The sequence below is a fragment of the Hippocampus bargibanti genome, linkage group LG01, assembly GCF_051943395.1.
Source record: "Hippocampus bargibanti isolate YZ-2025 linkage group LG01, ASM5194339v1, whole genome shotgun sequence".
NCBI lineage: Eukaryota > Metazoa > Chordata > Actinopteri > Syngnathiformes > Syngnathidae > Hippocampus > Hippocampus bargibanti.
In genome coordinates, this window is record NC_142734.1 from 29381221 (window position 1) to 29399007 (window position 17787).

Genomic DNA, 17787 nt, shown 5'->3' on the forward strand with positions numbered 1-17787 from the left:
TTTTATTGATGGGAGCATGTTTTAGTGGAAACTCAAAGTATTGGGTTTTCCACACTATAAGGGCCTTACAGTGTGCACCTTATAGTATAAGGCGCACCGAAAAGACTTCATTTTCTTAAAAAGCTCACAGCGCACCTTAAATTGTGGTGCGCCTTGTTTATGGTTGTTACGGTAACACGTCGACCCCCAAAATGTCTCCTTGCTGGAGACATTTTACAATACAATACATCCTAATTTATATATCACTTTCACAACAGCTGCAGCGATAACAAAGCGCTATAACTTGCTATTGGTTCAGAGAACTGGACTATGCCTCTCACCCAGCAGGCATACAGCAGGGGGCGTGTTTAAGTTAAGAATGTTTTGGTGCACTTTGCAATATAGATGCTCCCCAACTTACGAAAATTCGCGTTATGAATAATGGTACATACGAACATTTTTGCGGAGATGCTGTCAGTTAGATTTTGTATTGTGCGCCTTTTTCCAGCCGAGCTCGCTTGCGATTGGCTGCGTACTATGCTTCACGCACACAGACACATTAGAGCACAGGTGTCAAAGTCAAGGCCCGGGGAACAAATCCGGCCCGCCACATCATTTTTTTTCCGCCTACGAAAGCAAATCAAACTTGTGAAATTCCATGATGCTTGCTAAAATCCTAACCAAAATTTCTTACTTTTGGATGTAAACCACAATAACAGTCATTATTATTATTGACTTCAGATTTGAAAAATAGTTATTCATTAATTTGTTGTGCGCTCTATATGTAATATGTGGAGGGGATTAAACATTCTAATGGCTCCCCCAAATTCATAACGGCCCTCGAGAGGAAACCATAACTACAATGTGGCCCGCTGCTAAAAATGACTTTGACACCCCTGCATTAGAGGTTTCAAGGGCTGGATGTTTACACAACAGACATCAAGGCTGACCAATCAGCTGTGCCAATCAGCTATGCTGAAGTGTTGCTAACGAGTTCAGGCCCCGATCCGCCGAGCTTGGTTACGATTGGCTGCGCAGATTATGTGGATGGGGAGGAAATCCCCTCGTCCCAGTTGACGCTACAGGAGGACGCAATGCATAACAAAAAGTAATGGCTGCTGGCAAATAATTACTGAATTCAGTAATGGCTTACTGAAGACCCAATGATATATTTCGTGGTACTACAGTAGGTGTGAATTTATTTTATGACTGTCAGATCGTCTGTGTTTTATACTTCCCCGTTCAGTGTTTGACTTAAACATACATTACATACAAAATATAGCACTGAAGCAACTTACGAACAAATTCACCTTATGAGCGACCGCTCGGAACGTATCTCGTATGTAAGGTGGGGAGCGCATGTACTTGTTCAGATCCACTTGTTAGTAGTACGAAATTAAGATGTGTCTACAGTCAGTCGTGTGTGCTCTTTTCTGACTGCTATATAAAGTGCCTTGCATGCTGGATCTGAGAGGACAATAATTTCATCTGTGCTGTATGTCATGCATATTAGCTTATTTGACAAGAAAGCTGACTTTGACTTAATGTAATCGTTAATTGAAGTTTTTTTTTAAGAGGCCATGAACGCCTTTCAAGTCGAATGGAAGGAGTGTAGCTCTATCCAGTGGAAGCATTGAAGTTTGCGTTTTATAATCCAGTGCGTCCAATACAGTATATGAAAAAAATACAAAATGGGACATTCATTGACGATCCGCCTCATAATCCAGAGCGACTTTGAGTGTGAAAAATACAGTATCCCCGAGACATTAAATGAAGAAGCCAGACATCATCCGGAAATAAACATGTTGGTACCGTACGTACGTCAACAATGAGGAAGTCGAGCCAGCACCAAGCATTGGTGAAATACTTGACAAAGCCATAGGCCACCCACTTCAAGAGCATCTCCAAGATGAAGATATACGTAAAGACCTTGTCTGCGTACTCCAGCATTGTTTTGATGGTCCTCCTCTGCTCAATATAAATGTCCTCAAAAGCCTGAACAAAATGGGGGAAAAAAGTTCTGCCATGATGGGAATGAATTAACTATGAGTCGGGTAATATCGAATGAAACCGCATGCCGAGACTCACCAAGGCACCACTGCTGAGCAGGATCATAAAAATGATAAAGGATTCAAACCAGTTGTGCTCCACGATGACAAAACAGGTTTTCCTGAGTGTCCACCAACTCTTAAAACCAGGTTCTTCCTCATTGACCTGGCAGCACTGGAATCTGCTTACACATCCTAACAGTCGCGGAGAAAGAAACAAATGATAGAAACGTTTGTTTTCCAAAGTAAGTGACAGTGACTTTATCAGCAAAGTGCCGACAGTGGTTCCAGAAGACAATAACTAAATATAAATACATAAAAAAAAATTAGATACATAAATAAATAAATGAATGAATAAATTACTAAAAATAAACAAATAAATGGATATTTAAATAATTAAATGTGTAAATGAATAAAAAGATTGATACATGCAAAAATGAATGAATAGATTACTAATAAATGAATGAATGAATGAATAAGGTAACGCTGTCAATAGTGAACCGCCAATAAGGTGGGGAATTTCTTTTTAAACCCGATGAGCACTGTCACCCAGAGCAGTTTTGCCCCACTCTCCGTTGACCAAGCATAGCCTAATTGTCACCATCTCACCCTCAGTAAAGCAAGCCTCTGGGTCCATTGACTCTTCTGGCTCAATTTCCACCGAATCCACCCCATCCCCCGGAGGGCGAATATCAACAGTGCTCCCTTCTGAAGAACTCAGATGTTGGGGCTCTATGTCGAGTTTCTGTATGAACAAGGTAAGGTGCAGTAAGTTAAAAAGACAAGCTATCACAGGAAAAGTCGTTCCAGGACCAAATGTCCTGAAGTGGTTATTCAATGTATTCTCTTCTCAGACTAGGTACTGTCGTAACAGAGTTGAACTCTTATCAAAATCTCCTCCTCATTATCATCACATGCAACAGTGATCAAATGTACCGACAGGCTTTTGGCGTGACGTATGTCTGGAGGCTCAAATTATATCATAAGCAACACATGACATTTGATATTATTGTATAATGCGACTGTGGGTACGTTTGATGTGACCTCAGTTTGAGGAAGAATGCATGCAGTATTCCAGTGCATCATCAATCAAAGCCTGAAATTGGACCAAGCAAAGTACGATATGTGCGGCATTTTCACGTCTACTGAGAAATTAACCCGATCAATTTTTAATCGAGATTATCTGATTACATCTTGTTTTTAAATTAACTCTTCTGCTTGCATCTACCCTGACCGCCCCATAATGTACAGTCCACCCACCCAAAATTCTGAACAGCTATTTTCCTCAGTGACATGAAAATACAGTATTACCATTCCTTGAAAGCCATTTAAGCTTTTTCCGCCGAAAGATGACCACATTAGCTTACCAGCAAAAACCAGCACTGTGCACTGTTGATAAGAATAGCATGTAAGTCTGGTGTTTTACTTTTTTCCACATACATAACATAGCATTAAGTCTATGTACTGTATTTTCCACATTATAAGGCGCACTTAAAATATTCCATTTTCGTGAACAGTGGGCCCTATACATATTCTGGTGATCCTTATATACTGAGTTAACAGTCTCTTTGCATTTCCCTGTTAGTAATAATGATAATACATTTCCTTTCTAAGCGCCATCTAGTGGTGATTATGAGCAAGAACAAATTGTAACCTAAAATGGCTCCTTCCGCCTAACAGTAATTGATTAATTACTTTGTGAGCTCTATACAGGAATTATCAAACGTCGATAACACCAAGAGCATAGTTAACAAATGATGAAATGAAGGAAGAAGGAGATAAGTAGGACCTCTAAGGATATTTTGCCCCTTGTGGATGTGAGCCCACAAGGTCTGTGTGTTTTTTTTTTTGTTGAATCAATTGTCTTCATAACTTGCTTTTCATTTTTTTTTAAATCCCATTTATATTTCTGGATCCGTGTTTGTTACCAATTTTGTCCTGGCATAGTTTTGTTACAGCTGCAGCAGTTGGAAAGGCTCAATGTCATAAAAACGGCATTGTATTGTATTGCATTCCCTTTAGCATAGCACCGTCCAGTGGATATTTGGTGCAACCGCCGCCACTATTGGAGCTTCTATTCTACTTGCCTTATAATGCAGTGCGCCCGAGGTATGAAAACAGTTTTAAAATGGGACTTTCATTCAAGGTGCGCCTTCAAAGTACCTTATAGTGCAGAAAATACCGTATATGGATATCCAACAGCTATAGGATCAAGAACGATGTTTCCGTCTTGCTTGTCGTCTTGTAATTTTTGAACCCCAGTTTGACATGCAACTGGCAGCTTTTTATTTGCCGTGTGAAGTTTTGAAAGATGTCAATCTCCACAGTGCAGCAGCCCTGATTGCAGTGGGATCCAGCTAATAGAATATGGGTATGATGGAGACATGCTTCTCACGTGTGCATCCATTTCTCAAAGGATGCTGCCTTGCTCCACCTTTTGTTTTGTTTTTTGTTTTTTTGTTCTTTTTCCCGAGTGTATTTTAAAATGTTGAATAACAAACCTCTCTTGGAATTTACAGGTCAAATATGGTCAACTATGTTTATGATGTCCCCCCAAAAATATATAAATGAATGAATCAGTAAATTGATCATTGGGGTCATATGTCGGGAACCTGTTAAATATATAACATAAAAATATTTTTTTAATGTATTTATTTTTTGCTCCCTATTCTGATTTTTTGCAGTTGTTAGGTGTAGACTAAATCCTGGGTCAAAACCAATTAATTGAGTGGCTAGAGAAAAGCTAAACCATCAACCGTTTGCTTGTGTACTGCTGAATAGGGACGAGTGGGGGGCTACAGGTGGGGGGCAGAAGGCAAGAGCAGGCAAAGAACAAAAATGGGCAGTCATTGAGAGTATGAGATTGGCAGTCCTTATGATGGGTGCTGACACAATAAAGTGGTCTTACAGTTCGGAAAACCTTGAGAGCGTCTGTGATATGGCTGCAATAACAAATGGGGGGAAGGGAGGTGGTTAACACAATAAGTCACCACGAGCCGACATTCGACCTTGTGTCTCTGTTCCAGTTTTTCGTTTGGATTTTCTCGTATATGAGATGGTACATAAACGTTGTCACAACACATCTTCTCCTTGTATTGCAGAATTCAACACCTGTAGCCTATAAAGGATTGGTTAAAGTGGAAGGTGACATCCTCAACACCCGTTAGCGCTAAATGAGAGATGATGATGAGATTAAATGCGCCAAGTGGGAACAGCGGTTTGAAAATCTGACAGTGAGTGGCAATTTTCTACACCTGCAGGATGCAATGGTACTTAACTGCCATGATAGTTTTCCCTGCAAGACTTAAGAATTGATCACACCGGAATGGGATCTGGGAAAAATGGTGACAACAAAATTTTATTTCATTTTACTTTTGAGCATCAATTAGATCTTGCCGCCACAGAGGAGGAAGCGGAATGCGCCTGAGACATTTGTCAATTTAATTTGCAACATCTGAGATGTTTAACAATGACCTGCCCTTTCCTGGTCTGTTTTTCCCCAATCAATCATCAAAGTGAATCCATCTCGTCAGCTTTGTAGGCAGAAGCTCGTCCATAAATTTACAACTCAAGTCGCACTGGGGACAAAGTTTGTTGATGCTCCCCCGAGCTTACCATGGTAGCTGCCGTCATCTGCCCTTATCGTGATGTAGCTTGCGGTGAACAGTGTGTACGCCACGGTTACAGCAACATAAATCATCTGACTTTGTCAACTAGTGATGGGAAAACGAACCTTCGTGAAGCACTTGTGATATTTTTTGACTCCTCCAGATGGTGATCTTGGTTTGAATATCAAGGTTAGTGCAAAGGAAATGTCTGAAAATCCACTGCACATTTAAACGAAGAGTGCCATTTAGAGGAGTCAAAAACCATCACAAGTGTTTCATGAAGCTTCACTTGCCCATCACTACTGTTGACAAACAAAATGACAGCACCTTACATTATCTTACCATATTAAACGACGAAGGCTTTTAAAATGCAATACAAATGAAACCAAAATCAAAACACAAAGACGTCGGTGGAATCGTACCTCTTTGCTTTCCTCCACGTCTGAGGAATCGCTCGTCAAGTCCTCTGTGTTCAGGTTCTCAAAGTCGGACTCGCCCACAGCAATCGGCACCGTGACCGTCAGGCTTGGGTTGTGAATAAACGACATGTAGTGGCAGTCGTCTATGGGGTACTTTTCCGTGCTGTCCGTATCAACCATGCCCCCGACAACCAGGTCTCCGCCCGGACACCCGTTGCCCTCCGCTGTGATGTACACACTGGGTTCTTTGCTCATATCAACAGTTGTGTGATTAGTGATGCAGTTCCCTTTGCCGTTGCTGTGTAGTTCTTCCAGGGGTTTGCTTTCTTCATGCAAGCCAGAACCCTTCCCGTCCCCACCGAAAATCAGTCTCTGTAAGAACTGTCGGACAGCAGATTTTAAAAAGGCAATGCTGCGCTGGATGCGGCCGACGGCGATTTGCAAGTTATTCATCTCGCTGTCGTCGTCAGTTGCCGCCAAGTTGTCGGCGCTGAATGAGCTCAGGAGCAGGGCCAAGAACAGGTTTAGAACCTAATCAAAATATGGAGAAAAAAAAGATAACATCAATAACCAAGCTAATTATATTTCACATGCATAGTTTACTCTATAGTACTAAAGATGTATAAAATTGCTATAATGCTATACAAATGAGGGGGCCTAAAATGGCAGATTCTGATGAGGATCTCCAAACCCAATTCCAATGAAGTTGTGACAATGTGTTCAACAAATATCCTTTACTTTTTAAATAATCATTATTTTGAAATTTTATGATGGCAACACACAACCCAAAAAAAACGGGACTGAGAAAGTTATGAAATACTCATTAAACACTTAATTGTGGCTTGTTTAATTATCATTCATTTCTTTACTGAATATTTTTTGTAAAATAAGGTAATATTTTGAAAACTTCCACTGTTCTCGAAAAAGACAGACCAATCCCGGGGACCAAAACGCCTCTCACAAGTACAGTACCGGTAATTCACTAGTAATGGGCAAGTGAAGGTTCATGAAGCACATGTGATAGTTTTTGACTCCTCTAGATGGCACTCTTGGTTTGAAGATGCAATGGATTTTTCAGACATTTCATTTGCACCAACCATATAAACCAAGAGCTCCATCTGGAGCAGTCCAAAAATATCACAAGTGCTTCATGAAGCTTTGTTTTCCCATCACTATGATTCACCCGATCAAACGAGATATTCACAGTACCTTTTGCGAGTGGGTGCCGAGTGTTGAGGCGTTAAAACAAAGCACCGCAGAAAAAGGGTGTCAATGATGTTTGTTGTTCATGTTTTAGATTGCTTGTTTCCAATATATCTTCACCAATGCGGGCTATTGACAACTTGAAACGATGTTTGTACTTCACTTGAGACTTTCGCCACATTTCAGACTTATCAAATGAGCCACACAATAAATCTTTACGCTGATTTATGCAGTTGAAGTTTTATGTTAAAGACAAAGCAAGAACCAAAAGACTTGCCGCCCTTAGCTTAATGCTAACTTACATATGGCAAAGGCCACAGACAGGCTGACGAATAGCATCAATAGACATGTCGAGGTGCCACTGACTTAAACAACAATGAAAGACCAACCTTCCTCCTTTATGGCCAGTTGTGAAAAACACATGACTAGGACTAGGTGACAAAATCTAATCCTTCCACTTGGCGTCACATCAGAATTGTTTGCTATGGGAGGCAAAAAAGGATCCACCCTCTGCCCCAAACACAAAACTCTCAGGGCAATGTCAGAGGAAAAAACCCAAAAGTAACATCCTTTGTGGGAATGCAGTGTTAAAATAATAATAATAATAATAATTACATACCACCAAGTTTCCGATGACCATCACCATCATGAAGACAATGAGACACATTGTCGGTCCTGCTACCTCCATACAATCCCACATGGTCTCGATCCACTCTCCACAAAGCACCCGGAACACGATGAGGAAGGAATGGAAGAAATCATGCATGTGCCAACGCGGTAGCTGACAATCCTCATTTATGTTACAGACAAACTCCTTGTAGCTTTTTCCAAAAAGTTGCATTCCCACCACAGCAAAGATGAAGACGATAATAGCGAGCACCAGTGTTAAGTTCCCCAGAGCCCCCACTGAGTTTCCAATGATCTTGATCAGCATGTTCAAAGTTGGCCAAGATTTAGCCAGTTTGAATACCCTCAACTGCGGAAAAAAAAATCAACATTAATGATTTATTTTTTTACAGTGTCAACTGGTAGCTATTTTTTTTAATCAACCATAAATATGAGAAGGTCCCTTACCAGTCGGAAGGACCTGAGGACAGACAGGCCCTCTACATTGGCCAAACCAAGCTCCATCAGACTGAGACTAACAATAATGCCGTCAAAAATGTTCCAGCCTTCTTGAAAGTAATAGTAAGGGTCCAAGGCGATGACCTTTAGGCACATCTCTGCTGTGAATATGCCAGTGAATACCTATTTGGAGAAAAAAAAGCGGAAAAAACATTTTAAGCATCTTTGGGTATGTTTGTTGAAATGTTACCAGGTACCTGGTTTCCAATCGAAAGGACGTTGTTGAATTCTTTCGTCATCGGGTAATGCTCCATGGCCATAAAAAGGGTGTTGAGAACGATGCAAATTGTAATGGTTAGATCAACAAACGGGTCCATTACCACCATGTTGACAAACTCCTTAATTTTAAGCCAGGCGGGGCAACAATCCCAGATCAAACAAGTGTTGGCAAATCGATACCAGCAAGGGGGGAATTTTTGCCTCGACTCTTCAAGTTCTGAAAAGGAGACGTTTAAATGGAATGAAAATCACGGGAGGGGAGAGGGAGGAAGGACTCAAGCAATTGATGGAGATTAAAGGGAAGTACTGTGACCTTCCATTGTGTTGGTGAGGATACTGGCCACACTCATGGTTCTTTGCCTGCCTCCTCGGTCATCTAAATAATCCACAGCGCGTTGCTTTCTCACCTCGGTGTCTGTAGTGGTACCCTAGAGAAAAAAAGACAATCCAAGATATTGATGCAATATTAAACCATAGATACACGAGAAAACGACAATGTAGAGTCAAAGAGGACGGGTGTCAATTTTCCGTGAAATTGTCCGACCAGGTTCACCCAAACGCCAGATTGAGCAAAGCTGAGCCAAAAAAAAGTACAAGTAGTGAGGTGCATGGTTAAAATTCAGGCCAGTACAAAAATACTGCACCAAAATGGCTGCACATCTCACTAAAAAGTAACTATCAAGATGGCCAGTTAGTTATTTGGAAGACAGCAGATTTAAAGACACTAAACAATGTTGAGCCACAGTTAACAAGACATCCATCATAACTGATTCTAAAATCAATTGGGTTTTTTTGCAAAAAGCAAGTTGGTTAGCTAGTTTGCTAGTGGTGCTAATAAAAAAGGAGTTTTGGGTGTTAATACAACAAGTGTATTTATTTATTTCTACCTGTTGGCTAGAAAGCTAGCTTTCTATCTATTGGAGTTACTTTCGGGTTCAGTGAACGCTGGCGCATGTGGCTGCCGCTGCTCACCCGCAGAAAACAAACGATCCTGTGACTGTAAAGTGACCTTCAGAGGTTTCAAAGACGCTTAGAAATGAAATCTATTATTTATTTATTTATTTATCTACCGGTATTTTTTTTTTTTGTATTTATTCATTTGTTTGTATTTATTTATTTTTATGTATTTCTTTAACTGTTTTTTTGTTTATTTATGTATGCATTGTTTGTTTGTTTGTGTATTTACTCATCAATTTGTTCACTTATTTATTCACCTATTCACTTAATTATTTATTTATGTATGTACAGCGATACCTCGGCTTACGAACGCTTTAGCTAATGAACTTTTCGCCTTTCGAAGATTAAATTCGCAAGAATATAATCTTGGCATACAAACTATTTTTTGGGAAACACACGCAGCGCCACAATGAGTGATGTGTCGTTCGCGAACAAGCCAGTTCTTGGAACTCCTAACAAGGAGCTGAAAATTGCAGCCGACTTTTTATTCCTCTATTCCCCGCCCCCAGTCTTCGGGTAAGCCGCACGTGATTGGTCAAGATCCGTGGTAGAGGAGGCAGGGGACACACGCACCAGGATACACGCAGCAGTGAGCAGGAGGAGGGCTTACAGAAACAGAAACACGTTATGCAAAAAGCGATCCATTCCATCAAGCCATCAACAACCATCACAAAGGTAAACAAACGACTTTATTATACAATACAGTTTATTTCTTTAATTACAATACCATAGCACATTTATTATACATAAAATAAGGTATATTGTGTGTAGTTTTACGGCTTATTTATATGAAAATTGTGTTTCATGGGGACCTGCGAATGGATTATTCACATTTTAAAGGTTTCTTGTGGGCAATTAATGTTTGGAATACACACTCTTCGCCTTACACACACTTTCTGCGAACCAATGAAGTTCGTAAGCCAAGGTATCACTGTATCTATTTATTTATTTATTTATGATTTATTTATTTATTTATTGGCGGGGGGGGGGGGGGGGGGGTTTGGAGGGAAACCAGTTCTGTTAAAATGCTCTATAAATACAGTTTGAGTTTTTGGCTATTGATTTGTTCTTTTCTCAATTGAATGCGTAACCGGCAAGAAGCTTTGACCAGCTATCCACATTGTAGATTGACTTTTTTTGTAGGTTTTGGACAGATAGATGACGTTGGATATTGTTTTTGCGTCTGATCTTGAATATTGCCATTCTCTTTTCCCTCTCCCATTCATAAACTTTCGTAAAAAAAATTATAACAATTGGAGCACCTTTCAGAACTTAATCTTAATGGGTTGCTTCAACACACCCCATCATCGCAACACTAATGTGTTGCCAGGTTTGTGTACGCAACTGATGCCATAACCTGTCTTTGACAAAGAAAAACGCCATGCTATTTTGAAACTGAAAGTAAAAAAAAAACACGGCAAGTCACGCGGCAACAAGAAAAAAAATGGTATCACCTCAGGCAGCAGGAGACCAACAGGAGAGTTCGATACGGACGTTCCTCCGACCAATGAAACAACACCATTGCAGTCCACGGCGCAATGCATCTTGCCATTGGCGGGAAGCATGACACGAGGCACCCTGAGGCTCGTCTGGCTAATGGCGCTGCAGCGACGCTCCAGGCGACGCGGCATGAAGAGGGAACCTCGGCGGCTGTCGCTGTCTTCGAATGTGCTGTGCTCGTCATCGGCAAAGTCGTTTTCGGAGCCCATGTCACGTACTCTTCCACGGAAGCTGAAGAGGCTTGTTTGGCTGTTCCTCCGTGGTGAGAGGAGTGAGCCGCGTACGCTGAGGAGAGACTATAAAAAAAAATCAAATGAAAAAAAAAGCAAAATCCGTCATGGTTTTTAAAGTATTGCGTGAGGACGAGAGTATATTTATTGAAATAAACACAATGGAACTTTCATTTAACAGACCCTAGTAAACTCAAAAGGGCCACTTTGCGCATTAGTTGACAAGGTCGGTTAATTCTTGAATTGGTCCTTATTGAATCGGTGCTGTGACACAATCAACGGAGACTGGGAAACGTATTTCCCAGCCTGTGGGGGAGAACATGCAAACTCCACACAGGGAGGCCGGACCGGGACGCGAACCGGCGACCTCTGCACTGTGAAACCGGTGTGCTAACCACACCGGCTACTGGGCCGCCCTGGATGTGTCATATTGCATTGAATTAAAGCCAATGAAAAGAATGGCAGCTCGGCTTAAGAGGGTGATACGACTTTTACGCTACACAAGTAAAAGGTGATTATGTTGAAGAATTAAGGAAAAAAACACCTGATTGGGTGAGGAGCACCTCTTCTCATAGGAAAGTCGGTTCACATCCATGGAGAAGTGGAAGGATCTGTTGATGCTATCCACAGTTACAGATTTATGGAACTTGTTGCACACTCCCCTGACATCCTCCTCCTCCTCCTTCTGTTTCCTTTTTTTCCGCCTGTTGCGTCGCTCTTTAGCACTTTTCGAACTGAGCTTGGATGTCATGGAGGACGACTCAGAGGCGGTGCCCCCCCTGCCGCTATATTCGCCGCTCTCCGTGCCGGCTGCCGCGGCAACCTGTCGGCCAATGGGAAAACCCAAACACAGTTGTCATGACGACCATGGCGGCTGGCTGAAAGGCTCGCGCAAATGAGTATGAGAAGAAAGCCTGCCGGCTGAAAGCGGTTGTGGCAGCGCTGACAAATCAGCATCTGCTCTTGGAATCTTTGCGTTTGTTGGTTGTAAAATGCATTTTTTAAAATTCATTCGGGAATAACCGCCCACATACACATGTCAATATTAAAAAAGCTAAAAACGTTCTTGCCTGAGCTTCTTCCTGCTGCCTTTTCAGCTGCTCCAGCATGGCCTGGAATTCCTCCTCTTTTTGTTGAGCCTCTTCTATGGTGGCCTGATTCTGCTCATCATAAGCCATGGCCACAACAGCCAAAATGAGATTGACAAGGTAGAAGGAACCGAGGAAGATCACTAGAACGAAGAAGACCATGTAGGGCTTCCCAGCCGCACGCAATGTCTAATGGAACAAAGATTAAAACAAACACAATAACACAATCATTTTGGAAATCATCGTGACGACTCATCACGAGATTCATTGTACAAACCTGCTGATAGAGGTTTTCCCAGAAATCCTGCGTCATCAATCGGAATAGAGACAGGAAAGCCCAACTGAAAGTGTCAAAACTTGTGTATCCGTAGTTTGGATTAAGGCCCGCTTTAATGCAAACGAAGCCTTCTGGACAAAGCCTGTCACACAAATGATGATTTCACTTTATTTGGAATTCATTGACCTCTTGGGAACCGCAAGTCATCAAACATTTGACTGTTAGAGCTTATTCGGTAAAAGAAAATTTCTTACCCAGCCCCGGTGCCGTTTCCACAAAGCAGAGCATCCCTGCGGCCGGGGAGGTAATAATAATTGTCTAAAAGAAAAGACACCATAAATGTTAAAGATTTGTTTTCACCGCTTTTTGCCACGCTAATACAGGCCTTCGGTTACAGGAAAGTCAAGTTGTTTAAAGAGGACACACGCAGACTTCAGTCAAATCCATCCATCCATCAATTAATTAATTGTATTTATTTATGTATTCGCTCACTCGTGCATGTATTTATGTATGTATTTATTTATCTACTTGTTTATCTATGTATTTATTTATTTGTTCTTTTGTTTACTTTTCTATTATGGATTCATTTGTTTATTTTTAATCAAAAATTGATTTATTATATTATCTGTGTTTATTTGTTTGCTAATTTGATTATTTTTTGTCTGTTTATTTATTCATTTTGTAATTTATTTATTTGTCTATTTTTTAATCAATGAATGGAAATACAGTAAAAACTTTTTTTTATTCGATTGTTAATAATCACCAAAATAATCAACATATTCAGCAGAAAATTAAAATAACTGAGTTGAAGCTGAATACCAGAATCCAATTGTATTTCTTTATTTCGTCAGTTAATCGGTCTGAAAGTTCAAATTTATTTGCTTATGCGAGGATAATGTAATTTTCTTCTCCCAATTTCAGGGACATGCCATGTATGACAGACAGAAAAATGTCATTTCTATAGATGGGTCAAATTAACAGATTGACAATAAAGATTTCCATCCACCTATTCATATTCCACAGAATAATAGCTAGGTGTTGATCTAAATAGGTCCTAACAGACTTTAAATTTGGCAGTTGTGAAGTCTGGATTTTCTTTCAGTCAAGATAATCCGACTGTATGATTTTATAAGTAGTAAATTTGACTCCATGTGACGATTTATTTTACCGCTATCGCTGATGTACTTGGTCCAGTTGAAGCTGCTCTCTGTGCTATTGAGGAAAGTGTCGTTGACTTCCACGAGGCTGCTATTGAAAAGAAACATGTCGTCGGCCAAATCGCTGCTGCTGTTGGTGGCGTTGCCAACGTTGGGCAAGCGCACGCACTTTTGCCTCAGATTGCCCATGAAGAGTTGCAGGCCAATGAGAGCAAAGACGCTGAGGCAGAACACAGTCAGGATCATCACGTCAGACAGCTTTTTAACTGACTGGATCAATGCGCCGACGATTGTCTTCAAGCCTGGGTGGTGGGACATGGAGCAAGGAGAAACCATTACTAACTGTGACATATTAACTTAAAAAATTAGACAAGTCCAACAAAAGCTTTTCTGGTAATAAAACAGACAAATTGAGGTTTATGTATGAAAAAAAGCAGATACAGGTCACTGTTTATCACATACGAACAAGAACCCACGAGAAGTGACAGCCTCTGCCAAAGGACAAATGCACAGAAGCGGATGCCCGATTGAAAAATTGTTAAAAACTTGGTGGAATGCAACATAAAAGACACAAATTTGTCAAAGCTACCCATCAATTAGGCGGGAGGAGCACGATTGACTCAGGCAGCTTTTGTCTTTCGATTACAAAGAAATGTAATGAAATGAAAAAAATAAAAAATAACTGTGTATCGAGCGGCAAGTTAGTTTTGCCCATTTTATTATTAATAAAAATGTCACAGCAAAAGTAAAGAAATACATACATTTGTCATGGTGAAACTGCACATGAATATTGGCATTAATCAATCGGTATCAATATTTTTATTTATTCCCCAATATTGTATATATATATATATATATATATATATATAGTATATATATATTTATTATATATATGTATATATATTATTGATATATATATGCAATATACTATATATAAATGTATATATATTGTTGAATAAATAAAAATATTGATACCCATATTGATACCTATTGGGCTCCAGCAACCCCCGTGACCCTAATGAGGATAAAGCGATCTGGGCTCATTATCTTAATTATGTTTTAAATTGGAGGAAGAACTGGACATTCATTAGCCTTTTTAATATGAGAGGAATTAAATGTTTGTTGTTGTTCTCAATTAATTTAAATGAGTTTCAATTACAGGCAGAATTTCACAATTGGTACAATCACCTAATCCCAATGAACAGTCTATTGTATTAAAAGTATTTTTAATTTTGTCATATTTATATTTATGAAATTGACTTTATATTTCTGTAATACGGTACTCAAATTGATCATTTTTTTTCATTAACCATGTTCATCGGAATCAATCAAATGTTCCAATAATAGTGATAAACCATCACTTTACAGGTGACACTTTTGAATTATGGGGACCAGAAGTGCATGAAAGTGAGAATTGGCACAAGCTATCTGAAGTCTGGAAGACAAGATGAAAAAACACAAAATAGAGGAAAACAAAATTATATTTCCTGAGGGGGCAGTAGAGTGTATTCCAGCTCCAAAAAAGGTTGTGATATTGCCAAAGCTCATCAAATAATGCTGTTAGAAAATAATATATTTGGAAACTAATATAGTACTTCATTGGGCAGGTGTGGGGGATTTTGCAGTGGCATTTAATTCTTTATAATTACCTGTAAGTTTCTTATTAATTTTCTCAAGAGTGCGAAAGTGCTTTGAACGGTCACGCATAACAGAACATAAAATGCCACAAACAAGAATTATTCACAGGACACAAATGCAGACACGTTTAGTTTTGCCACCAGAAAATCTTCCTTTCCCATGTCTCATGCATAATGGGAAAAAGCACAAATTCCACAGGTGGCTCTCAAGGCAAAAATGGATTTCAAAGAAAGACTTCTGCTTGTCTACGTATCTAAAAGTGAGGAATCCTCTCAATCTACGCCGATTGGAACCAGATTCCATCTTTTTTTTTGAAGGCAACATGAAGGATGGCAAAAAAAAAAAATGCCACTTCATAGCAGTGAGCATTTCATTCGCCCGTTTTGGCCTTGATGGTGTGCTCACCTGGGATGACCGATATAGTTTTCAAGGCCCGCAGAACCCTGAAGGTTCGCAGTGCTGAGACATTGCCCAGGTCCACAAACTCTGTGACATATCTGTAAGGGAGGAGGTAGCGAGGGAAGGGGAGGGGTGGTTGGGGGCGGACGGGGTAGTTGCGGGTAGTTGCGAGGTGTTTTCAGGATGCACATGTTCACACCCACATAAACACAAACAGCCACGCCCCAAAGCACAACAACACAAAAGGGGGAAGGGCCAGGGGGGTCATGGAAAAGGGGGGAGGGAGTAGCAAATGGTCACACACATGAGGAAAAACTCGGGCATCCTTACCTGGTATCACTGAGATAGTTTTCAAAGCTCTCAATACTCTGAACGTGCGCAGAGCTGAAACATTGCCTAGGTTTATAAACTCTGTTATATACCTGCGGATATTAAATGCACAGTTATCACATGGCATCGCGCCCAAAAAATTGGCACAAAAATACACGGGCCGGTACCCCGGGAAAGAAAAGACCACTCTTAAATAAATAAGGTGTTCATGTACACTGAGAGAAGCAAAAACAATTAAACAAAACAATATTTGAGGCATATGAAGCTTCATGAAGCATTTTCAAGGTGAGTCAACAATGAATTGGAGCTTAGGGCACGAGTAGAATTTAGCCTCCATTAGGTAGTGCTGTAACCACTTGTGTGACATAGGTTTTAGTCAGGTGATACAGTATGTGCGGATATTTCACCCCTCTAGGAAGTAAATCTTAACCAATAAACTTCACCACGGTTTTTGTGAAAGTGTAGGATTGGGCTTTCTGGGCTGATTCCAGAAGGGGCTGATGAGTTTTGTAGTCTGAAGTGATGATGTAATTAAGTGGTGTCAAACTCGTCTTTTGCCACGGGCCATATTGTAGTTACGGTCTCTTGAATGCCGTTATGAATTTGGAGAATCCATTAGAATGTTTCATCCGCTCCACATATTATATATAGAGCGCAAAAAATTAATGAAGAACTGGTTTTCAAATTTGAAGTCATGTCAGTGATTATGGCTTTCATACGACAATTTGAAATTTTGGTTCGGACTTGAGCAAGCATCATGGCACTTGACATGCTTGGTTTGCATTTGCGGGCCCAATAAAATGATGTGGCGGGCCAGATTTGGCCGTCGAGCCTTGACTTTGACATCTGTGACGCTAGCATACACCAGAATTAATTCTGAAGCCTAGAAAGGCATTTTTAAGAACAAAAAAAATGGCCACAAACTAATCGGGAGATGCTGCATCACACAGTAAGAAACAAACAAACAAAAAAGTCAGTGAGTGTGTTGCAAATAATTGCAAGTATTATTGCCACCAAATATGAATGTCTGTTCCTATACTCTTGCTTAGCTATAAATCTGAGTAAATTGTTGGACATAGCACGAGAAAATGAGCAGGAAACGGATGGTTGACTTTTATCTGATGCACATTTTCTTTAATCTGAACTGCAAATCTCTTCAGTACACAAAAAAACATTCCATTTTCATACTTATAGAGGGGGTTCAATAGGCTATGCTTGCGTAAATTAAAACAGAGTAAAGATGACATTTTTGGGGCACTGTTTCCAATATAATTTGAACCATTCTAATTTTTCTGACATTCAGTGATGAAAAATCCAAATGTGAAAATGTGTCAAAATACTTACGCCATCACGATGACGCTAAAGTCTAGCCAGTTCCAAGGGTCGCGCAGAAAAGTGAATTTCCCCATGCAGAAGCCTCTGGCCAGGATCTTTATGAGTGACTCAAACGTGTAAATCCCCGTGAATGTGTATCTGGAGAATAAATGATGACAAATATTGTATTAAAGACAGACCGCAGTAGCTCGATCATTTGGCATCAATTCATCTTGTCATGTTTACGTTGTTTGTGATCAAACATGATTTTGCCCTTTGTTACTGTGATGAACAAA

At 40.2% G+C, this 17787-nt stretch overlaps 1 protein-coding gene across 3 annotated transcripts in view; it reads right to left on the reverse strand.

Moving 5' to 3' along the window:
* The window catches only part of scn1lab (sodium channel, voltage-gated, type I like, alpha b), a 33594-nt gene that overhangs the window by 7839 nt on the left and 7968 nt on the right, over positions 1-17787 (reverse strand). Inside the window, exons 5-20 of one of the 3 annotated variants that reach the window (XM_089009002.1) lie at positions 17522-17650; positions 15854-15945; positions 13822-14112; positions 12908-12971; positions 12654-12795; positions 12359-12565; positions 11833-12111; positions 11013-11354; positions 8915-9029; positions 8580-8818; positions 8332-8505; positions 7877-8233; positions 6058-6585; positions 2637-2772; positions 2068-2222; positions 1801-1974 (exon numbers count right to left, since the gene is read on the reverse strand). In XM_089009002.1, coding sequence (XP_088865128.1) covers positions 1801-1974; positions 2068-2222; positions 2637-2772; positions 6058-6585; positions 7877-8233; positions 8332-8505; positions 8580-8818; positions 8915-9029; positions 11013-11354; positions 11833-12111; positions 12359-12565; positions 12654-12795; positions 12908-12971; positions 13822-14112; positions 15854-15945; positions 17522-17650 — 3424 coding nt within the window. Of the gene's footprint in view, positions 1-1800; positions 1975-2067; positions 2223-2636; positions 2773-6057; positions 6586-7876; positions 8234-8331; positions 8506-8579; positions 8819-8914; positions 9030-11012; positions 11355-11832; positions 12112-12358; positions 12566-12653; positions 12796-12907; positions 12972-13821; positions 14113-15853; positions 15946-16177; positions 16270-17521; positions 17651-17787 lie in introns of those variants that run through there. The other 2 variants (XM_089009010.1, XM_089009019.1) reach the window with 2 other exon arrangements.